The 23962-nt window shown below is 46.4% G+C and overlaps 1 protein-coding gene across 1 annotated transcript in view; it reads left to right on the forward strand.

Moving 5' to 3' along the window:
- SPPL3 (signal peptide peptidase like 3) overlaps nt 1-23962 on the forward strand; it is a 1529337-nt gene that overhangs the window by 1489692 nt on the left and 15683 nt on the right. The window contains exon 10 of the mRNA XM_044069819.1: nt 2173-2282. Within this exon, the coding sequence (XP_043925754.1) occupies nt 2173-2282 (110 nt within the window). The remainder of the gene's footprint in view (nt 1-2172; nt 2283-23962) is intronic.

The raw sequence follows: 23962 nt of genomic DNA on the forward strand, positions 1-23962 counted from the left end.
CGGTTGATTTGTTCTTGAATAGCTCTTTTTTTATGCCTACGATGGTTGATTTGTCCTTAAATAGCTCTTTTTTATGCCTATGATGGTTGATTTGTACTTGAGTAGCTCTTTTTTTATGCCTACGATCGTCGATTTGTCCTTGAATAGCTCATTTTTATGCCTGCGGTGGTTGATTTGTCCTTGAATAGCTCTCTTTTTATGCCTATGATGGTTGATTTGTCCTTGAAAAGCTCTCCTTTTATGCCTACGATGGTTGATTTGTCCTTGAATAGCTCTTTTATTTTCCTCCTTTTTTTTTCTTCTCCACAGAATCATTGTGTGAGGATTCTTCACACCTTGAGTTTACTTATTCAATTCAGGGATTACTTAGAGAAGACAAAACATATCAGGAAATCTGAGCAACTTTTTGTTTACTTTCATGCCAGGAAATTGGGTTTGGCAGTGTCTAAGTAAACCATCTCCTCCTAGATTTCTAAGTACGTTTATTTTTATGTTCTTTTCATGTCAAGCAGCCTTCTTCTGTTTGTGCTCATTCTGCCGGGGCAGTGGTGGTCTCTGGTGCTTTTTCAAGCGCTGTTTTGGCAGCTGCTACTTAGTCTTCTGTTCATGCTTTCACCAAACATTACAAGTTGGATGTCATTTCTAAGACCAGAACCATCCTTCCTGTGTTTTTGGAGGGATCTTCTGTGGCTTCCTCCTACCATACACACTCTTGGGAGAGTACAAAGGCTACTGTGATGAATACTGCCACAGTGATAAAGGAAGGACATGGGACAGTTGTGTAAGATCTTGCACAACTTCTCACTGTTGCAGTATTCTGTCCCTCCCCTCTACCTCTTGTTACTTTTTGTTTCTGGCTGAGGGGTCTTTCTTGCATCCTTTCCCATCCTGGATGTTCATGTTGCTTTCCTTTGGGGTTGCTATGGTTCTTCTGGGGCACTTTGGTTTTGAGGATTAAGTGCTCATATGTCACATATGTATCTAAGGCCTTGCGTGTAGGATGTATATCTGATGTACGACATCTGGAAGATATAAAAGCTTTGGTATGCATGCCACAAGGGTTAGGCTGTCCTTGGCAGGATATCCCAAGAGTTAAGAATACTGCAGCAGTGAGAAGCAGAACATCTGTAATGGTAAGATCTTACACATCTGTGCCTTTCAGCAAATTCATGACAGTGTTTCACTGTAGTTAGAATTTTTAAGACCATGTCCATGAGTAGGTGGGGTGGCCATCCTGCTGGTTCCCTAGGCCGGAAACCTCTAAAATGACAGAGAACGGGCTCCAACATGTACAGTGAAATTGCTGACATCCACCTGCCCGGAAGAGAGAGCGAGAGTTCTTACACCTGGAAGTCAGGACAGATGTTGGGCCATTTTCAGCAGAAGTCCCTGTGAACATTAGTGCTAACGGCAGTAATGTACTTGAACATCTTACGAGACAAGTTCTAACACAGTTGTATGGGTTTCACAGAGGTATACAAACTGGCTATTTTCCTGTCTGTAGCAGTCAGTGTCTTAATTTCCTGAGTGTAAACTGTTGGAGTTGTGTTGCTGAATTCATACATTCTTTCTTGTTTGTGAGTAAATGTATGCAATGTTTTTCAGCATTTTAAAGATTTACTTCTCCATTTTGCCTTTGCTCTGTTGACTGCCTACTTTCCTGTCTTAAGCAGACAAGTACGGTCTGAATGGAAGTATTTTGTGGAAGTTATTCAGTAGGTAGAGAATTTACTCCAGGTTGAAGTAATCAGTAGGTAGAGAATTTACTCCAGGTTGAAGTAATCAGTAGGTAGAGAATTTACTCCAGGTTGAAGTAATCAGTAGGTAGAGAATTTACTCCAGGTTGAAGTAATCAGTAGGTAGAGAATTTACTCCAGGTTGAAGTAATCAGTAGGTAGAGAATTTACTCCAGGTTGAAGTAATCAGTAGGTAGAGAATTTACTCCAGGTTGAAGTAATCAGTAGGTAGAGAATTTACTCCAGGTTGAAGTAATCAGTTGTTCCCTTGTTTTTGCTCTCATTTTGTGCTCTGTTTAACTGAAACACCACCGTTAAGAGGTTATAGTGAGAAATAACGTCACAATTGAAGTGGGTTTCTCTCTGAAAATTGTTTTCTTTGGACATATGAAAAGGCTATTAAAGCCACAATGACAGGTTCTTTGTCTTGTTTTAGGTCTTTTAACTGCAACAGTTGCATCCCGAATTCACCGAGCTGCCCAGCCAGCACTGCTGTACCTCGTGCCATTCACTCTGCTACCACTGCTTACTATGGCATATTTAAAGGTAAGATGCTTTGGGGTTAGTCTTTTCAGATGCTTAAAGGAAGAGTGTTCTCATGCAGTGAGGCCTTTGAATAAGAATGAAACATATTTTCTTTAGCAAAGAATAAAGATTATAGTTGGCCACTTCAGAATGACATTTCTCAGGTATGTATTTTAAAACATTTGGTTGTTGCCATTGGTGTTTTTGAAGGGGTGGTGAAGTTGATTTACATTGAGAGCACAAGCCAGTGGCACCATTGCAAGTGTTTTATTCCCACCTTCATAGCATAAGATTATATGCATGCATGGCTTGGATAAAGAGAAAGCAGTTTATGCATAAGCTGTTTTAGGTCTCAAAAAGCTTCTTGTAAACTCAGTTAAGTCTTTAGCAAGTGGTGCTTTCTGTAGTTAGTCATCTTTCCTGGCCAGTAAGCAGGCCCCTTGACTGAAGTGCAAACCTTTAAAAACTGTGGTCCACTTTAGTAAAATTTAAAAAAAAAAATTCATCAGGAAGACAAGACCACTTACACTCTGTCGTCTTGCCTTACGCTGCTTATTTTGAGCAAGGCCAAGGCTTTTGACACCGTCCCCCATGATGATAATATTGAAAAGTACCACTACATTGTCCCCTGGAATGCAAACTGGCTATCCAGCACTTTTCAAATAAAGTTCTTGGTTCTTACTCTGAAAGTAAAGTAACTAGCGGGGTAATGCAAGGATCCTTGGTTGGGCCCTCTTCTCTTTGCATTAGTGTTTTCAGACATTCAAGCCAGTATCCCTGAAGTCTGACCAAATTTGCTGATGACTACATGTTGGGTGCTGATGTTCTTCGTGTTTCAGTGTTGCAGTCATCACCTATGGGTTATCCCTGCTGTGGTAGCCCTTAGCCAGCCCGAATACCAGAGTCCATGTTTTTGTGCGCCGGCTGCTGTCGCCTATAGTCTGACGTCAGGTCACCAGTACTATAAAGCAAGGCAGTCGACGTAATTACATCAGGATTTCTTGCCGTGGAGCCTGTAGCAGAAGCAGTTCACACAAGTTCTGGTTGGTTGCTACCAGAAGTCTAATTTCAGCAGAAAACATCTAAAGCCAAGTACCCCGTTGGAGACCCTTTTTTCTTGCTCTAACCTATGTCCGAAAAAGTTAACAATTGTCTCGCTTGTGGAAGGCAGATCCCACATCGAGACTTTCATTCTTACTGTATCACTTGTTTAGGCCCCAGACCACGACATCCCTCGTTGCTGGTTCTGTGCCCACTTTAATACGAGAACCATTCGCCGTAGATCTTTTTTTGTAGACTTTTATTTTCATATTCCGTTTTCAAATTCCGATATGGCATCAGTCAGCCAACAATCTGCCGATATTACGAAGGCTAAGCCTTCCGAAAACGCTACCACTAAGCAAGTAGTTCTCCGGAATTCAGTGAGGTGCTTTCGAAACCCCTGATTGCCCAACTTGCTTTCTACGCAGGCCTCTGCCGAGACCCTTTCACATTCTGGTATGCCGCAGAAATCCACCTTGTCTTCTGAGCCTGTGGCTGTCTCTGCCTCAGTTGGGCCAGGAGCCGCAACCCAGGCACTGACTTCCGAGGAGACCATTCGCACTACCGATTCTAGACAAAAACAGACGTCTTGTCTTTCGACTACCATTTCTCAGAGACCAACGGATTCTCCCAGGCCTTGAAGCCAGGCTGCTCCTAGAAAATCTGCTTCTAGCCACTATTTTGCTACTGCTTCCCCCACCCCAAGCTCAAATGCTTAAAATGGTGGATCTCCTCTCCCTTATCCGAGGTACTCAGGCCCTCACTCCAAAAAGGAAAAGGCTTCTTTCTCCAGAAATTGTCGGACCAAGAGTCTGAGAAATCCGATTATTCTTCCTTTGAAGAGGAACAACAGCCCTCAACTGTTTGAGGATTCAGATGCAGAGGAATCCATCCCCTCTGCCTCCCCTCCAGAGGACCTTTCCTTCGGGGAAACCCTTCATTCCCTCAGGGAACATTTTCAGTGGGAATCTCTGCAGTCAAAGAAACTACTGGGAGAGCTTCTGGACCTGCACCAGCACAGACCCCTGGGCATCCCACCTATTCTAGAAGTGGTGGATGATGTTTTCCTTGAATGCAGTTTAGCCCCTGATGCACTGCCATCCTGCTCCAAGTAAACCTTACAGGTACTACAGAGTACCGGATTCTCACAAATACCTGTATAGGAATCCTGCTGCAGACTCTCAGGTCATCACACAGGGACCCAAAGGAGCTGAGACTAGTTCCGTCAAGAATAGTCTTCCTTCTGACAAAGACTCCAGAGCTGTGGAAAGATGGGATAAAAAAGTATACACCTCTGCAACCTTAGCTATCAGTGCACTCCGTTGTTAGTTCCATATGTTAAAATATCAACAGCACACTTTGGAACAATTAAAACAGAAGATTGCTGCCTCTCTTGATGGTGCCAACTGAAAAGGGCTAGCAGAACTACTACACTCTACTTGTCAAGTGGCCAAGCACTCCTTACAATATGGATATGACAGCCTAGAAGCCTCTAGCAGGGCAGCAGTGACGGGATCTGTTATTAGAAGACATACATGGTTGAAGGAACAACCTCTCCCTGATCATGTCAAGTCTAAACATATTGATGCACCCCTAGATAGGGAACGCCTGTTTGGGGATAAAGCAGAAGATGTGCTTAAAAAGATGGAAGACAAAGCAAAATCTATGCAAACAGTAAAAGATTTCTTTCAAGTTCAACAGCCCAGATTCAGCAGGAACTTCCCATCTAAGCACTGGGCCTTCCCTACACCCAGCAGACAGGCCCAAAGTAAGCTCTGCAGGGACAGGACTTCCAGGCCTCTATCCCAGGGCTAGCAAAGAAGCAGACAATGGATCACTTCTGCCTCTAAGGCAGGGAGTTCTAAGCCAAGCTTCTATGGTAAGCATTCACAATGACTCTCCCTTCCCCCTCTGCCCTCCTGTAACTCATCTAAAACTAGGAGGAAGGCACACCCTCTTCAAGAACAATTGGGTCTCTGTAACGAAGGACCAATGGGTATTAAAAATCGTTTCTCAGGAATACAGATTCTCCTTCAGCGAACTCTATTCCAAGACCTCCCCACAGACCAGTGGGCCAAGGCATTAAAACAGGTAAAAACACTAATATCCCCTGTGGCAGTAGAAGCTGTCCCTCCGGATCATAAGGAAAGGTTTTTACTCCAGACTACTCCTTGTTCCCAGAAAGGATGGCACTTTGTGCCCAATCCTGGATCTGTCCAAACTGAACACCTCCTTGGTGGTCTCCAGATTCAAAATGCTAACCTTACAGTAGCTCTTGCCTATGCTCACACAAAATGCCTAGCTGGTGACACTAGACCTAAAGGATGCCTACCTCCGTATCCCCATCAGGGAATTATGCAGAAAATTCCTGTGCTTCCAAGCAGGCAATCAGCACTCAGTTCTCTGCACTGCCCTTTGGCTTGTCTACTGCTCCCAGAGTATTCACCAAATGCTTGGCCCCATCTATAGCATTCTGCGGACAGAAATATACAGATTTACCCCTACCTTGGACGACTGCCTCATTCATGCGAACAGCAAAGAAATTTTGCTACAGGATCTTCTCTTTGTCAAAAAACTTCTAAATTCCCTAGGGTCACCATCAACGAGAAAAAATCAAAGCAAACCCCACCAGGAAAATTGTTTTCCTGGGACCTGTGCTAGACACAGAAAGACTAATGGCCTTCCTATCCCCAGAAAATCAGAGCTTCCTGCCTCTCTACTTCACCCATCTGGCTTCCAGAAGTCACCTCACTGTGAGGAGGTTCCTGCAAGCCCTGGGATGCATGGCATCTTCCATCCTTCTCATCCCTCTTGCCAGGCTTCACATGAGAAAGCTTTGGTGGTACTTAACCTTTCGTGTCAGCACTCTGTCTCTAGAGACCACTCTCCCACTGATCCCTTGCATAAGGGATGGATTTCTCTGGTGGGCAGTCTTATGGCAGGAACAAGGGTCTTCCCTTCATCCTTCGTCCTTCCAGACAGATCATCACCACCGAGGCCTCAGACATAGCTTGGGGTGCTCACCTATCAGGCAGGTGTACCCAAGGCCTTTGGAATGCCCAGCAACTTCACTTGCACATCAGCCAGAAAGAAGTGATGGCAGTGCAAAAAGCTCTGATTTCCTTCCAACCCCATCTCAGGCCAGGGGTCCTACTTATAAAAACAGACAACACTACAGTTATGTGGTACATCAGCAAGCAGGAGAATATCCAATCTTACCCCCTGTGCAGGTTAGCCACGAGTCTCTGGCTTACAGCCACCTCCATGGGGCTACACCTAATTGCCCAATACTTATCAAGGATCAACATACTGGCAGACCACCTAAGCAGAAACATACTGGACCCCCATGAATGCCAGCGCCACAGAGAAATCTTTCTGCAAATCTCCCAGGAGTGAGGGACCCCAGAGGTGGGTCCTCTTTGCCTTGCACCTCAACCACCAGCTGCACAAATTTTGTACCAGGGAGTATCACCTCCTAGCATGGAAGGTGGATGCCTTGATCTTCCCCTGGAGCTCCCTCTGTGTACGCATACCCTCCGCTGCCCCTTATTCCCAAGGTTCTGATCAAAATAAGAGGAGAGACCAAAGGCCATCCTCATCGCTCCAGATTGGCCCAGGCAGCATAGGTACCCCTTATTATGCAGTCTGACCTTACAGCCCCCCCCCCCCAGGCTGCTTCCCCTAAGGACAGACCTCTTGACCCAGGGGAGGGGGAAGGTACTGCACCCAGACCTACAGACTCTCAAACTTTCAGCATGGCTTGTACACTAATGACTAACAAGAAGTCACTGTTAAACAAACAGGTCCTGGACGTCATCACAGAGGCCAGAAAGCCCAGCACAAGAAAATCTTGTGCAGGAAAATGGAAAAAATTCTGCTCCTGGAAACACAAGAAAAGGGGCAGTACCTCCCAACCTTCCATCCCTCTCATCCTGGACTACTAAGCAGAGTTGCTACTTAATGGCTTCTCCTCCTGTATTAAAATCCATGCCTCTGCCATCTCTGCCCATTATGATTCAGACCCACCCCTGTTCTCTCATCCTTTGATTAAAAAGTTCCTCGGAGAGGCTTCTAATATCAGGCCTCCCAGAAGACCTCTTACTCCACCCTGGGACCTGAATTGTGTGTTAGCTAAACTAACCTTACCTCCTTTTGAACCTGCGACTTCAACATAATTGAAATACCTGTCATGGAGGACTGCCTTCCTACTAGCTATCACCTCAGCCAGAAGGGTCTCAACTTCAAGCTGTCATGCCCTTCATAATTTTCCATGCAGACAGAGTCTCCCTGAGGACTAGTCCCTCCTTTATGCCTAAGTTAGTATCTGATGTGACTCTTAACCAGGCCATTCACATTCCCATCTTCTTTCCCAACCCTCAAAACAAGGAGGAAAGAATTCTACACTCACTAGACATGCACAGACAATTCCGATAATATCTGGACCATACTAAGCCATTCAGAAGAACTGACCAGCTTCTTGTAAGCTTTGTCCCAGGGGCAGAGGGGGGAAGCCCATCTCCAAACAAACCATTTCCAAATGGATTTCACACTGTATCCATTTTTGCTACAGACTACATGGGAAACCCATCCCTAAGTCGATCCATACCCACTCCACTAGGGCAACCTCTACATCTGATATTGTTAATCCTTGTTCATTCCTTATGCATGGGTATTGGTTCTGAGCTCGGAACAGAGCCGGGCATTTTCCAAGCTTGCATCAGCTTCAAACTCTTGAGCTAAACTCTTGCCCACAATCCCCCTCTCCCTGTTACCTCCGATTTAGTTTGCCACATTGCCATTCGGTCATGTCAAGCTACTTCTCTTGAGCGAAGTACAGTCAATTGTTTAATAGCTTTACAGATTACTTTTCTGTCAGAAAAGTTCATATTTTATTGTGTCTCACCCTATCGCATCTTGCGTTCATAATTTCTTCAGGTTTTTCTTTACTACTTTTACCGCGAGGTATTCTCTCTTTACCATCGTTGGTAATCTTTTTCCCATTTTCTCTCATACCTTCGGGTACTCTCTTGTACCATTGTTGGTACTTTTCTATTACTTAATTTGCTGTCATGACAGATAAAAAAGGTAGTCCGGGGTTTAAGCGGTGTTCTGATTGTGGACACAAACTGCCTACTTCTGATGCACACTCTGTGTGTTTATTGTTTGGGAGTTTCCCATTTGTCTGTTGACCCACCCTGTACTATTTGTGACAACCTATCTAATAGAACCTTGTTGGAAAGAAAAACAAGCTGATACTGAAGGGACTTCTAAAATCTCCCTTTTCAGAGGCTATTTCTGGGTCGGAGGTCTCATCCCCTCCTAGAGCCCATAAGAAAACCTTGGATGTTCCTACTAAGGCTAAATATTTGCCTTCGTCCCTGGCCGGGGACTCCTGCCAACCAAAACCTAAAAAGGCTAAAGTTTCGGCTACGGAGCTGTCAGTCAGCCCCAGTTCATTCGGTGCCTAGACCTTTGGCACCGAGGCCTTCAGCTCCATTAGTGATTTCGGCTCAGTCTTCTCCTGCAGCCTTCTATATATTGGCACTGAGGGGCTCCTCGGTTCAGACCATTACCACTGTATTGGCACTGACCATTCAGTCTGCGCAGACCTTGACCGCTAGACTCCGAGATCTTCCTCGGCGCCGACACCTTTATTGTTGACTCCAGTTTTGTCTGTTCCAACTTTGGCACCGACCCCTGTGTCTGTGCAGACAATGACCTCGGCACCAATAACTTTTTCGGTGCAGACAACAGTAGTCCAGTCTCTCTCTGCACCGTTGTCCTCGGTGCGGTCAGATGAGATGGGCACCGAATCTGCCTCTTCTGTGGACAGGCCTGTTTCTCCCTCAGTCTCCATGAGGTCCACTAGAAGCCTTTCCGAACATGATGTGTTGGATCTTGTGGACCAGGTACTCTTGGCCAGAGGTATCCCACCCCTCAGGAACTATCCTTCCTTGGGAGGTGATCACCCATCTCCAAAGACCCCCTTCTTATTCTCTTCCTTCGAAGTCCATGGATGTAGCACAGTCTTCCCCTTTTGCGGTTCCCTTTATGGATCCCACTAAGGAACCGCAGTTGCCTTCATGGCAGGAAAGTTTTGCTACGACCCAGGATGTCAGCTGTGACACGCATAGCTTGCTGCTCCACAGCCATCCAGGGGCACCGGGTCTGCAGGCTGAGCCACTTAGGGGAGGGGTGACCCCTGTCCTAGGCATACACTCTTCTTTGGGTGGACTAGCCTTCCAACTGGAGAAGGCTTTCGCTGCTGCTGGGGATACCAGGCTGACTATACCTCTGCCCTTCTCTGGTACACTGGTCTCGTCGCATCTAGCGGACACCAGGTGCAAGGGCCGCAGGACATATTCCCTCAGGAATCCTCTTTTCCGCTGTCTTCTCCAGCTTCTCCCGCTGAGGAGGTCCATCGGAAAAGTTCATGTAAGAGGAAGCACATGGACTCCACAGAGGAGTCCCTCACCGAAGACCCAGATTTCGATGAGGGGGGAAGTATCCCCTCAGTCACCCTCTGAGGTATACTTTGGTGATCTCCTCAAAATCCTGAAACAGAGGTGACTGGCAGTCCTCTAATCCAACCTCTGAGGAATCTGTGTTCCTGCAGGCCTTTCGCGCTCAGCCCCCTACCTCCTAGGTTACTCCACCTGCCGATGAACTTGTCCGGCTCATCGTGCAGCATGCTTGGAAGGCTCCTGATACCGTCAAAGCTATTCCCCGGAGGCCAGATAAGATCTTGTCCCCTCCTGATTTGGATCCCCATTGCTTTGGTGGTGGCAGCCGCAACAAAAAAGGATCCGGCAGAAGAAGAAGGCCAGACTCTCTCCATCCTCCTAACAGAGTTCCGTGCCCTGGACAGGATAGGGAAGCGCACCTTTGCTTCAGCGACCTTTTCTATCAGGTCCCAGAATTATATGGCACATTTTACCAGGCTTCAAAGGGATCTGGTTTCTGAGCTCTCTGACACCTTGGCTGGTGCCGTGTCTGATGAGGTCCATGACAAAGTGGCCTCTCAGCTGGCCACCATTGAATCTATATTCAACTCCTCTATGCGACTGATATCTCACGCATCAGAAGGAGCAGCTAGAGCAGCGGGTTCAGCTGCGATCTTGAGATGACACGCCTGGATGCGCGTGTGCAACTTCATGGAACCCTTTGTTTTCTTTTCTTAATGCTCCCATTGAGGCCTCCTCTTTGTTTGGGCCCAAAGTTAAAAGCACACTCGCCAGATGTGAACAGGACGGTAAGACCCTTTCTGCCGTAGGTGTCCATTATTCTTCCCCTCAACGTGCTTTCTCCCAAAACCAAAAGAGTGGGAAAATATGGTTTAAGAAATCTCAGGGTCCTTTCCTTGACACACAGGCCAAGTTCTCCCCCAACTCGCAGGGAAGACGCTCCTTTCGAGGCAGAAGCAGGTCTGCATAACCAGGGTTCCAGGGATTCTTTCCCTGGTCAATCCTACCAGCACTCCTGAAGAGCGGCCCAACTCCTTTCCTCTGGAGGTGGTTGGGGGACGTTTGTCCTTGTACCCTTCAGCCTAGCTAACCATCACCACCGATTGCTGTGTACAAAGGATTATAACCAGAGGTTATCATATCCCCTTCGATCTTTGTCCTATCCCTTCAAAGAACCTTCCCGACGTTCCACCCAGTCAAAGGGAAGAAGCAGCACTAGAGATAGAAAAGCTGCTAAGAAAGAGAGTCATCTAAATAGTCCCTCCAGACCAGATCGGATCTGGATTCTACTCAAGACTATTTTTGGTGCCAAAGAAAACCGGGGACAGGAGACCAATTTTGGATCTCAGTGTATTGAACAAGTTTGAGAGAGTACAAAAATTCCGGATGGTCACAATACAGTCTATCCTCCCGCTTTTGTAAAAAGACTATTGGATGTGCTCTGTAGATCTTCAAGATGCGTACTACCACATAAAGGTGGACAGGCCATCAGGAAGATTTCTGCGCTTCCGTGCATGGGCCAGTCACTACCAGTTCAGAGTACTGCCATTCGGACTCTCTACAGCCCCGAGAGTGTTCACAAAGTGCATGGCAGTTGTCACAGCTCACTTGCGACTTCAAGGATTCCAGGGGTTTCCATACCTAGATGACTGGCTCATTTCTGCCCCCACCAGGCATCTACTGGAAAAAGCCCTGGCATACTCTCTCCTCGCTGCTCAAAGGCTAGGCATAACCATAAACTGGCAGAAATCCAGTCTCACCCCATGTCAGTCAACAGAATTCATAGGGGTTATCTTGGATACAAAAAACTGCAGAGCTGCTATTCCAGAGCACAGAATTCTAAGGATAAAGCAACAACTAACTCCAATCCTTTCAAAAGAAAAATCCACGGCTCACTCGGTTCTAAAACTGTCTGGTTCCATGGCAGCCTCCATCACCATTGTTCCCCTGGCCAGGTTTCACATGAGGCTTCTACAATGGCTACTGTTCATCCAGTGGTATCCTTTTCAGCATCCTCTTTCAGCCATGATTCAAGTAACCCACAGGTGCAAACAGGATTTAAATTGGTGGATGACACGCAATTGTCTCGCCCTTCTCCCTCAGCAACCCACAGCCACAGTGACCACAGACTCCTCCCTGATGGGGTGGGGGGGCTATGTCAGGGACAATCAGTGTAAGGCACCTGGTCCAAACTGGAGGCCCATCTGCATATAAATGTTCTAGAGCTGAGGGCGGTGCTTCTGGCATTGCAAGCATTCCATCCCCTGCTGCCGTCTGGGACAATTGCAATTCAATCAGACAACATGGTGGTCTGGTACATCAACAAGCAAGGTGGAACCAAATCTTACCCCCTTTATCGAGAGGCCATGAGGATATGGCAATGGGTGATGGCTACCAACCGTTTTCTTCTAGCAACTCGCATTCCCGGGAGTTCCAACGTGATAGCAGACAGATTCAGCAGGTGCATTCTTCAACCTCACGAGTGGTCCCCTAATTCCTTGATAGTGGAGGAGATCTTCCACCGCTGGGGCCGTCCTTGCAGCGACCTCTTTCCATCCCCGATCAACTACAAATGCAGCAACTACTTCGCCCTGATTCCTCCTCCGGGACAGTCACCCAGGGAAGCTCTAGTCCACGATTGGCCCTCTGATCTTCTTTATGCATTTCCACCCTTTCCCCTAATTCTCCACTTTCTGAAGAAAGCCCATCAGTTGAAGAGCAAGGTGATCCTCATAGCACCATATTGGCCTCGACAGATTTGGTTCCCCTTCCTTTGGCCTCACCTACTAGATTGACCATGGATTCTCCATCCAACCCCGGAGTTGATTCCACACCCACAGAACCTGATTCATCCCAACTTGAACAGCCTGAAGCTCACAGCTTGGCTACTCCAATTCTCTTGATTGCCAGGCAGAATGATCTTTCTTTACCAGTACGTGATATTCTCATTGCTTCTCATGTCTTCCACTAGAATTACTTATCTGAGCAAGTGGAAAAGATTTACCTGTTGGCTGAAAGATAAACAAGTAGACCCCTTTTCAGCACCAGTGTCGATAATACTAGACTTATCTGGCCGACCTGTTTAAATCGGGTCTATCGGCCTCTGCCATTAGAGTTCATTTGGCTGCAATTTCTAATTTTCATGAGGGTGTCCAAGATTCCTCATGTCCCATAAATTGTGCAAGACCTTCATAAAAGGTGTGAATCATCTGAAGCCACCTTTTAGAGAACCTATTCAACCATGGGATTTATCATTAGTTCTACAAGCTCTGACTCCAACCAGCCTCTTCTTGCGACCTCAAGTATTTGTCATGGAAAACCTTGTTTTTGGTCGCTATTACTTCTGCCAGATGTATTTCTGAACTTCAAGCTTTATGTATCAAGAGTCCATACTTGATTTTTCATAGAGATCGAAAGTCTCTGAGAGCTAATCTGTCATTTCTGCCTAAAGTGATCTCTGAAATGTCCATTAATCAAGCCATTGCATTGCCAGTTTTCTTTCCCAATCATTCAGAGGAGAGTATTGCCTACATACCCTAGATATACACAGGCAAATCCGTTTTTACTTAAACAGGACTAAACCCTTTCATAAATCTGACCAGTTATTTTTGGCCTTTTCTGGACCTAGATTAGGATCTGCTGTTGCTAAGGTCACATTAGCTCGATAGTTGAAGAACTGTGTGACCTTTATACACAATGTAATATCTCGTTGCCTACTACCATGAAAGCTCATTCAACAAGGTCAGTAGCAACTTCTGCTGCCTTCCATGCCAGAGCTTCTTTACATGACATCTGTGCAGCTGCAACTTGGGCTACGCCTCATACCTTTATCAATCATTACAAATTGGATTTGGCCTCCAGGGGAAGAGCATCTTTTGGTTCTATGGTGCTCAGGAATGTCCTTCCATGAGAGCCTTCCAGGATTAGAGGTAGCTGGGGACTCAGTCCCATGTGTAAGGAATGAACGAGGATGAACAATATCAGATAAAGAAGTTTCCTTACTATAACGTTCCATCTGTATTGTTGATCCTCGTTCAGTCATTACGACTCCCCCTCCTTCCCCCTCCTGTGGTTTCTAGTGGATCTCATCATCCGGTTCTCTTAGGTTATTTGACCAGAGGTAGCCTCTACCTTCTTTGACTTGCAAACTCAATCTGAAGTAACGGGGAGAGGGGGATTGTGGGTAAGAGTTTAGCTCGAGAGTTTGAAGCTGATGCAAGCTTGGGAATTGGCCAGCTCTGTTCCGAGGTCGGAACCGATACCCATGTGTAATGATTGAATGAGGATCAACAATACAGATGAAACGTTATGGTAAGACATAACTTCTTTTTCCACTGCCTTTCTCAGGGGAGTACCTACCAGGGACATCTTGGAAGTGGCTACCCAGACCTCTGTCCTTACCATTACAAAGTATTACCACCTACCTCTCTTTTCTAAGTCTAGGGCAGGGTTTGCCTCTGCAATTCTGCAGGGCCTCCTGACCAATACCTAGGACTCTACCTATTCTTCCAACCTTTACCTCAGCTTTGGGTGTCCTCCCACAGGTGATGACTGCAACAGTGAAACACGAAGAACATAGTACAGTTGTGTACACTTACCATAAATGTAGTTCGAGTGTATTCACTGTTGCAGTCTTGGCTTCCTCCATCCCCCATTTAACATCTCCCCCTAGGGGGACACATGTTTCCCAAGGTGGCTGTTAGCCACCAGGACCACTCTCTCTTTTCCCTTGTGCTTCTGACAGGTTAGGGCAAGACAAACTGACTTAATGATGGCGGCTGCCTTGCTTTATAGTACTGCCGACCTGACGTCCAGACTACAGGCGACAGCAGCCAGCGTGCAAAAACATTGACTCTGGTATTCGGGCTGTCCGAGGGCTACCACAGCAGGGATAACCCACAGGTGATGACTGCAACAGTGAATACACTCTCTAACATCTACATTTATGGTAGGTATACACAACTGTACTTTCCTTTATAGTCTGCCGAGACACTTTGGGAGCTGTGTCTGTGGAAATGCAAACCACTTGGAAGCCCAAGAATGCATTAAAGCACACAAGTATTGAAGAAATGTTGGCGGTGATCCACACCTTGAAAGTCCATCACCTATGGTCGTCCTGTGGTTACAGACAGCACACGGTGATGTGCTATCTCAGCTGTCAAGGATTGCAAGGTCATACCCTCTGTGCTGTGGTTAGCAGTGAGAGGCTGGGAGCTGCCTTTACAGCACACTCTAACTCTTCAGGCATCTTGTATCCTGTTAGAGCAAAACATTGTGGCAGACAGACTAAGCAGATCCTGGGTAAACCAGCAGCTCAAGGCAGTGTTTATAGTCCAGATGTGGGAAACATCTTGAGTAGATCTGTTCACCTCCTTTCAGAACAGACAGCTGAAGAAATTCTGTTCCAGACATCTTGCAGCCATACTTGGAGGATAGATGCATTCTCATTCCCTTGTTCAAGAATATTCCTTTGTTTCCACCCTTTCCACTGATTCAGAAAGCACTTTAAAGATTCAGAAAGAAATGCCAAAGATCATTGTGGGTGACCCCTGTTGGCCCAGGCAGTCTTTGTTGCCCCCTCTAATGGCATTGGCCAAGGATAATTACCACATACTTTCTCGCACTCTGGATTTGCTCATACACTCTTGGGACAACTGGTGCACCCCAGTTTGGAACTACAACAGACACTGTGGTTTCAAAGGTGCCTAAATGGGAAGAGGAGGTCCCCTGAGGTTAACATCCCTCTGATTTTGAAATTTGTGTGAGCTACTTCAGGATGTTTTATCATATGTGGCCATTTCTGCTAGCCTGCCAGAGGATTCTGCTGCTTCTGATTTGCAAGGGCATGGAATGCATTATCATGAAACTTATAAACAAAGACATTGGCAACCTTCAAACACTGAACCCCACCTAGTTTGGTTTTGTGAAGGGCCGATCTTGTCTCCTGAACCCGATTTACTACTTCGAATCAGTCTCCGGAGCTGTGGAAGAGGGTAAGGCGGTCCATACAGCCTATCTGGACCTCGCCAAGGCCTTCAACACCATCCCCCACTCCGGAATCGTAGATAAACTTACTAAGCTGGGCATAAATCCTTACGTCACTCTATGGGTTGCCAACTGGCTTAATGACAGAACCCAGACTGTAAAGGTAGCCGAATCCAAATCCAGCTCCAGACAAGTGGAGTACCTCAGGGTTCAGTCCTGGGACCGCTCTTGTTTGGCATCTACTTCTCTGAAGTACAGGCAAACACTAAGGGACTCTGACTAACAAAGTTCGCAGATGATTGCAAACTGGGAGCCATTATTGAATCCCCAAATCATTTGGATATTCTACAAAAGGGCCTTACAAAAACAGATGCTTGGTGCCAGAGCTTAATGCCAAGAAATGTATAGCTATCCCTTTGGGGGAAAAAACATGTACCCATGAATTACCATATAGGTGGCAGTACACTAAACACCGAAAGTGTGATGAGAGACTTAGGAAACACAGGTGGACAGTGGTCTCACCTTTGATAACCACATCGCCACAACAGTCAGGAAATCTTTCTATGTGGCACACCTCATCACTAAGGGCTTTTCATCCAAAAAAAAAAAGGTCATTGTCCCACTGTACTCCTCACTCATTAGACCCATTATAGAGTACAATGCTCCATTTGGTATGTACCTCACAAGACATCTGCAACAGCTGGAAAGGCTGCAGAAATACCTTAGTAAAAGAATCACAGGCCTAAAGTAGATGCCATGTGCTGACTGTCTAAAAATAAAACTCCAGCTGTACTGTGTGGCATATTGTCTACTCAGAGGCAATCTCTGCTTAACATACAAGGCCATGTCAAACCCTGAGCTGTTGGACATGCTCCACTTAAAGAAATCCCAATCCCTCAGAGCCACACGCTCCAGGGATCTAAGCCTTGTCATCACAATGAACAAAACATGCTGGAGGGATAGGTTCCTGACCCAGAGACTCCCCATACTCTGGAATAGACTGCCCATACATGTCAAGCAGAGCGCCTCCTTGGCACTCTTCAAAAGGAACCTTGACAATTGGATGGGAGATAAGAAATTCACCCCGGGGATCATGTCAGTCCTGCTAGACAGGGCTCCAGGGAGGTAAATATTGTGGGAAGAAATATCAAGGGAATTGTTATTGCTAGGCTTGTAAAGGCCCTAGGGCCGATAGCCTAGTACCAACCTATGAACCTATGATTCCCACCCCCCTCTGTCGGTAAAACAGGTAACGAAAGAAGTATTGCATATGAGACCCAAACCTCCACTTGCAAACAGATTCCTTCTTTGTGGCATCTTGACTATGTTCTGGAAAAATTTACCTTGCCATCCTTCCAACCTGCTGTTTAGGGTGACCTGAAGCTCTTAATGTGTAAAAATGTTTTGCTTATTATTGTGAGATCTGCCAGGTGAATTTCTGAACTGGCAGGCATTCAAGGTGGGCACACCCTTACTGGATTTTCCATAGAGAGGGGGCTGTGTTGCGTACTAATCCCTCTTTCATGTAGAAAACTGTCTCAGACTTTTCTGTCAGGCTATTAGCCTCCCTGTGTTCTTTCCAGAACCTAAGAATAGGGAGGGGCTACTTCATACCTCATATGTGCACTAGCAGCTCAGGTACTACCTGGACAGAACAAAACCCTTCAGGAAGGCTGAAAGGCACTTTATATCCTGCATGCAGACAAAGAGGGGTCTACCTGTCTGTAAGCAAACTATTGCACATGAGTTGCCCTGTGGTATTTTTTGTTACACCCACCATGACAAGGCGCGTCCAGGCAAGGTAAATGCACATTCCACCAGCACCTTTTACTCTTCATTGGCGTATTGGAAATAAGTGGACTCAAAGTATTCTAGAGGCAGCACCTTAGCCCTCTGTCCCCATACCTTTAAGAACCACTATAAGCTGAATATCCTTTCTAGCTCTAGAGCAGGCTTCATTAGGGCCGTTCTCCATGGGTTCCTGGAGACTTATCCTTCTCCCATATTGGGTAAGCTATGGGAATTTCCATATGGCAGTAAGGCAGTGTTTATTGAACATATTACAGCTACTTACCTGTAACAGTAGATGTTCATAGAATACTCTGCTTTACTGGTGGTACCCCCGACCCACCATCCCTGTATTTGAATGTATGTAGGTTGTTGGGTTGCCGCTGAGCACAGTTCCCCACAGCCTGTGGTTTGTTTTTGTTTGTATTGGAACAGTAGGTGCTCACAAAGCTTGTTTCCATCTTCTGTTCCTGCTGGACCCTGGAAAACTGAAATGGTCCTGTCTCTGGGTCTGTAAGGCAGTTTCTGTACTACCAGATGGTCGGTCCACCACACCCACAGATGGACAGTGGGAAGGACTCTGAGCTTTAGTCTGTTGGGGGAGGGTAGTAGAGTGCTACCACCTATATGTCAGTGTGTTCTGTAAATGTCTACTGGTACATGTAAGTAGGGCTTGTGCAACATCCTAAAGACATGCAGCTAGGTGTATTGCTGACTTTTTATGTTGTTGTAGATTCATGCATCTGGGCACACCCAAGTGGACTGAGATCACATCCACAGTTACTTCTCCAACTTACACGCAGTGGTCTGGTGTAAGCTCGTTTGTGTCATGGCCGTGATAAGGCAAGGTACTTGTGGAGTTAGTGAACCATTGCAGTGTGCCTTTAGCGGGCAAAATAGGTCCTTGTAACTCAGATGGGTTGTAGTATTTACTTGCTGCAGACTAAATTGGTATTATGCTTCACAGTTACTATCACAAAAAAGCAGGCAGTTAAGACTGAGTGTTGATAGGCTGTCAGTCCTTCATGTTGTATGTAGTACTTGTACATGCACATTTTTGTAATTTCTGCAAAATTTACCACCTTTCAATTGCTAATTAATTTTTTCTCAGTATGTCAACAGATATACCTTTTGCCAGTAATGTTTGCTGTGAGCTGTCAGAGTGAAAACATGCAGTGTGCTGCTTAAGAAAGCACCCTAGCCTGGAACTGAACCAGTAAACCAAGGGTTCTGACCCAGCAGTGCTAATTGCTGTATTAGTGTGCCACCCACCTTGAGCAACTTATGGCTCCATCTATGTTACTACCTACTGCAGCAGTAAGTAGTGCTCGTGTGAGTGCAAGCGCACACGTTTAAAAGCGGTTTGGCACCACAGCACCAAACCTTTGCCTACAGAAGGTGAAGTCTTTAGACAGTGGCACGAGCTTCTAGTCCAAGTTTGGTATTTTATTAGCTACAGAGCACTGTTTATGTAGCGAGAGGAGTGGTATTGCTGAAGGTGATTGAATAAGGGAATGCTGGATTCCAGTGTAAGCAGTAGAGGTGGAGGAGATACCTTGATAGCATTTTCCTACAGCACCGTACAACATGACCTAATACTTGGCCTTTTGCGTACTCCTAAATGCATTGAGGAATTGCTGTCAACATAAAATGTGTTAAATATTCTTGTGCAGCTGAGAAATGTGAAGTGAATGCAAAAAGGAAGCAGACTAGGAGCCTGTTTGCACACTCCTCTGCCTGTCAAGTGTTGTTGGACTGGTTTACTACATTCATGAGTCTCCTGTAAGTTTATGTGCACATTTGATGGCTTTCAGTGCGTTAGTATCTCTGTTTTGGCTGCTAAACTGCAGTGTAGTCCTGAGCTGTCAGTGAGTCATTCTGGAGCACTTGCAGAGCACTTCAAGAAATGTTTGATGTCCTTCAAGAATGCAACTGCAGTCATAACATATGGGTTGTCCTGCCTCAGGCAGCCCTCGGTCGGCCGAATTCCAAAGTCTGGGTCCGGCGTCGGCTGGTGTCGCCTCCTCTCCAACGTCACAATGGCTGGAGTATAAAGGCATCGGCTGACGCCATCTTCTTCAGTCTTTCTTGCCGCGCGGTGCCCGAAGCAGAAGCAGTTCGCAAGTGCCGGTCGGTCAGCTCCTGTGTTTTCAGTACCGAAGTCATCTAAAAGCTAAGTACCCCGTTGGGGAACATTTATTCTTGCCTCAGCCGATGTCAGAACAAATTGAGAAAGTTAATAATTGTTTGTCTTGTGGTAAACAAATAACTCATAAGGACTTCCATTCTCTCTGCCTTCCCTGCCTGGGCCCAGACCACGAAGTCTCGGCCTGTGCTGCCTGTGCCCGCTTTAATAAGCGCACTCTCAGGCGCTGGGCAGAATTCGCCGAGGACTTCTTTGGTGAATCTTTTGCATATATCATGCCGTCGGAACAACCGACAACCCAATCTGCTAAAAAACGCAAGGACTGGGACCGACATCCTCGGCCCGCGTCCACTACCGATGTTTCTCCCAAACCCTCTACTAGCACTCCGGCTCCTTCGGAAGTGGTAAATCTACCGCTCCAGGCCGACACAGCGCTAACACGACCTTCGGTCTCTGAGACCTCTCCGGTGCGGGTTGTTGATTTTCCTCCGGAAACCGAAGTTCTGGATCTACCCGACACCATTCCTGTGGACAAGGTAACGCCTGCACGCGGGGCTGCTAGGCCTCCTGTTTCCATGTCCATCAAGGCCTTTGCACGTGCTAAGGCCGCCAGTCAGGCCAAGGCCCATCCTAAACCTGCCCAGGCCCCTTCCTCCGATAAGCAGATCATGTTTCTGGCTGCAGATCTTATTTCCCTTATCAGGGGGTCTCATCCTCATCTGGACAGGGGTTCTCAGCCACCTGCAGAGAAAAGGCCTAGAACTGAGCAGGCGGACGACCTCTCCTCGGATGAAGCCTCTGGGGATTCTGAGCACTCTGACACTCAAGAAGAACCCTTCCAGGCATACGAGGACTCTGATGCTGAGGAATCTATTCCCTCTGCCTCCCCTCCAGAGGATTTCTCATTTGGGGAAGTTCTGCATTCCATGAGGGAACATTTTCAATGGCAGGGTCAGGAATTCTCTGACTCCAGGAAAAAGCTTAGTACTTTCCTCAAGCTCCCCCAGCACAGACCTCTGGCTATCCCTCCAGTTATGGATGTTTTGGATGATGTTTTCTCTGACTCCAGTGCCAACCCTGACTCTCTTCCTCCTGCTCGTGTCAAGCCGGACAGATATAGGGTCCCTGACACTCACAAGCACCTTTTTAAGGCCCACTCTGTGGGTCTAGAAACTATTTCACAGGGCCCCAAGGGAGTGGCTTCCTCCGCTGCCAAAAACCCACTGCCAGCTGACAGAGAAGCAAGGTCCCTGGAGAGATGGGGTGAAAAAGTATACACCTCTACTACCCTAGCCATGAGGTCTCTTAACTGCCTTTTTCACATGTTTCAGTACCAAGATTTTCTCCTGGATGATTTACAGAAAAAGGTAGCCTCTTCTGAGCCTATTGATAAAAAGGCACTGCAGGATCATATACATAGCACTCAGCAGGTTAATAACCATTTTCTGCAGTGTGGTTATGATGCACTGGAAGCTTCATGTAGGGCAGCTATGACTGGGGCTGTAATACGTAGACATGCTTGGCTGAAGGATCAATCTTTGCTTGACCATGTTAAAATTAAGTTACTGGATGCACCTTTGGAGAAACAAAAGCTTTTTGGTGCTACTGCACAACATGTATTGAAATCCATAGAGGAAAAAGCAAAGTCAGTACAAGACAGTAAAGGATTTCCTTCAGGTTCAGCCACCCAGATTCAGCAGAAACTGGCCCTCAAAGAATTTGTCCTTCCTCGGCTCTGACAAGTTTCAAAGGGGAAAAAGCAGACGAGCCAGGGGTAGAGGACAACACCGAGGATCTTACAGGGGCCGCCAGTGGCAACCTCCAAATCAAAGAAGTGGCGCAGACAGTTCAGCTGCACCACAGGGACAATCACAATGACTTCACTTTCATACCGCCTACAAAGATTCAAAGAGAAGCACCTTTGGGCGGAAAAATTAGCCTTATTCTCACAAAACTGGCATATCTTAACCAAAGACAATTGGATTCTGGATTTGATAAACAAAGGCTACAGATTCCACTTCCACACATTACCAATAAGACAAGGCATGCCAAACCTGCCACATCATCAAAGGGCAGAGGCATTCTCTCAAGTTTCCAAGCTATTAAGTATAAAAGCAATAGAAAGGGTTCCTCCTCAGGAGCAAGGCCAGGGATTTTATTCAAGACTGTTCCTTGTTCCAAGAAAAGAAAACAAATGGAGACCCATACTGGACTTGTCAAATCTAAACACTTTCCTCATTGTGCCAAAGTTCAAAATGCTGACGTTGCAGCAGCTTCTTCCCATGCTGGGCAAGGGGTCTTGGCTGGTCACTCTAGACCTCAAGGAGGTATACCTGCATGTCCCAATCAGACAAAGCTGCAGAAGATGCCTCAGATTTCTTGCAGGAACAGAGCATTATCAATTCTCAGCATTGCCGTTTGGCTTGTCTACTGCGCCCAGAGTGTTCACGAAATGCCTGGCATCAGTAGTGGCACACTGCAGACAGCAGGGGATTCAAATATACCCCTACTTGGACGACTGCCTCATACAAGCAGACGACAAACAAACCTTAGAAGGGAATTTGGACTATGTCATGCATCTACTGCAGGCCTTGGGATACACAGTCAACATTCAAAAGTCAAAATTACTACCATCCCAACAGATTACATTCGTAGGAGCCAAATTGGACACGGAAACACAAATGGCCTACCTCACAGAGGAAAAACAGCAGCGTTTACCAGAGTACTTCAAAGGCCTAGCAAGGCTTTCCCAGCTGACTGCAAGGAAAATCCTGCAGGCCCGGGGTTTCATGGCATCTTGTATTCTTCTGATACCTTTGGCAAGACTTCATATGAGAAAGCTGCAATGGTATTTAAAAAGCTTATGGTCTCAACACAGCAACAGCCTAGAGGACATAATCCCACTTATTCCATACCTGCAGAAGGAATTTCTATGGTGGGCTCAAGCCAGTCAACTAAACCAAGGCATGTCTTTCAAATGACCTCAAGCAGGCCAAATGATCACAACAGACGCCTCAGACCATGGATGGGGGGCGCACATGGAGGGCAGATGCATTCAAGGTCTATGGACGCCAAAGGAAAGACATCTGCACATAAACCAAAAGGAGATGTTGGCAGTGATGCATGCCATCGAGACTTTCGAAAAATCACTACAAGAAGGACATTTGCTAATAAGGACAGACAACACCACTGTCATGTGGTACATAAACAAGCAGGGAGGCACTCATTCTTATCCCCTCTGCAGACTAACAATGCTTCTCTGGGAAAAATCCCTGAGCCTGAAGATACACTTACAATCCCAGTTTGTACCAGGCAAGGACAATGTACTGGCGGACAATCTGAGCAGAAACTTCATGGATCCACACGAATGGATGTTGCACCCTCACATTTTCTCTCAGCTGACAAGGACATGGGGAATACCGGACGTAGATCTTTTTGCTTCCCACCTAAATCATCTCCTGGAAAAGTTCTGCACAAGGACTCATCACCCTCTAGCTTGGAAAACGGATGTTCTCTCCTTCAGCTGGAATTCTCTAAAAATTTATGCATTCCCTCCTCTGCCTCTGCTGACCAAGGTGATACTGAAAATAAAGGCAGAACAACCAACAGGCATCTTGATAGCGCCAGACTGGCCAAGGCAACACGGGTACCCACTGCTATTGACCATAACCCTGACCAAACCATGGCCTCTGACCCTATGGCCCCTGCTCCTAACGCAACACAATTACAGGACTGTACATCAAGACCTGAAGACATTGCATCTGACAGCCTGGAGACTTCCATGACTTCAACACCTAACTCTCTTTCCAAATCTGTTCGGAATGCCAAAAAGGGTCAGGACACAGAACTACCGAGTATTCCTCAGATATTGGAATACTTGGCAGAACTGTTTCATACTGGACTCTCATACTCCTCAATAAAGATTCATGCCTCAGCAATCTCAGCAAAATACAACTGTGACCCTCCAGTGTTTTCGCATCCTCTGCTAAGACAGTTTTTAAGAGGGATAAAGAATATCAAACCTCCCAGAAAACAGCCAGTACCTGCATGGGACCTCAACTACGTCTTGGAAAAACTAACTCTTCCTCCCTTTGAGCCAGCAGCATCCTCAGAAATGCAATTTCTTATGGAAGACGGCCTTCTTATTGGCAGTCACTTCTGCAAGAAGAGTTTCGGAGATGCAGGCACTCATGGCAGTGCCCCCCTTCCTCATTTTTCATCAAGACAGAGTCTCCCTAAGAACCAATCCTACATTCATGCCAAAAGTTATTTCCAGG

Source organism: Protopterus annectens, chromosome 4.part0, assembly GCF_019279795.1.
Source record: "Protopterus annectens isolate FY-2018-M chromosome 4.part0, PAN1.0, whole genome shotgun sequence".
In the NCBI taxonomy this organism is placed as follows: Eukaryota; Metazoa; Chordata; order Ceratodontiformes; family Protopteridae; genus Protopterus; species Protopterus annectens.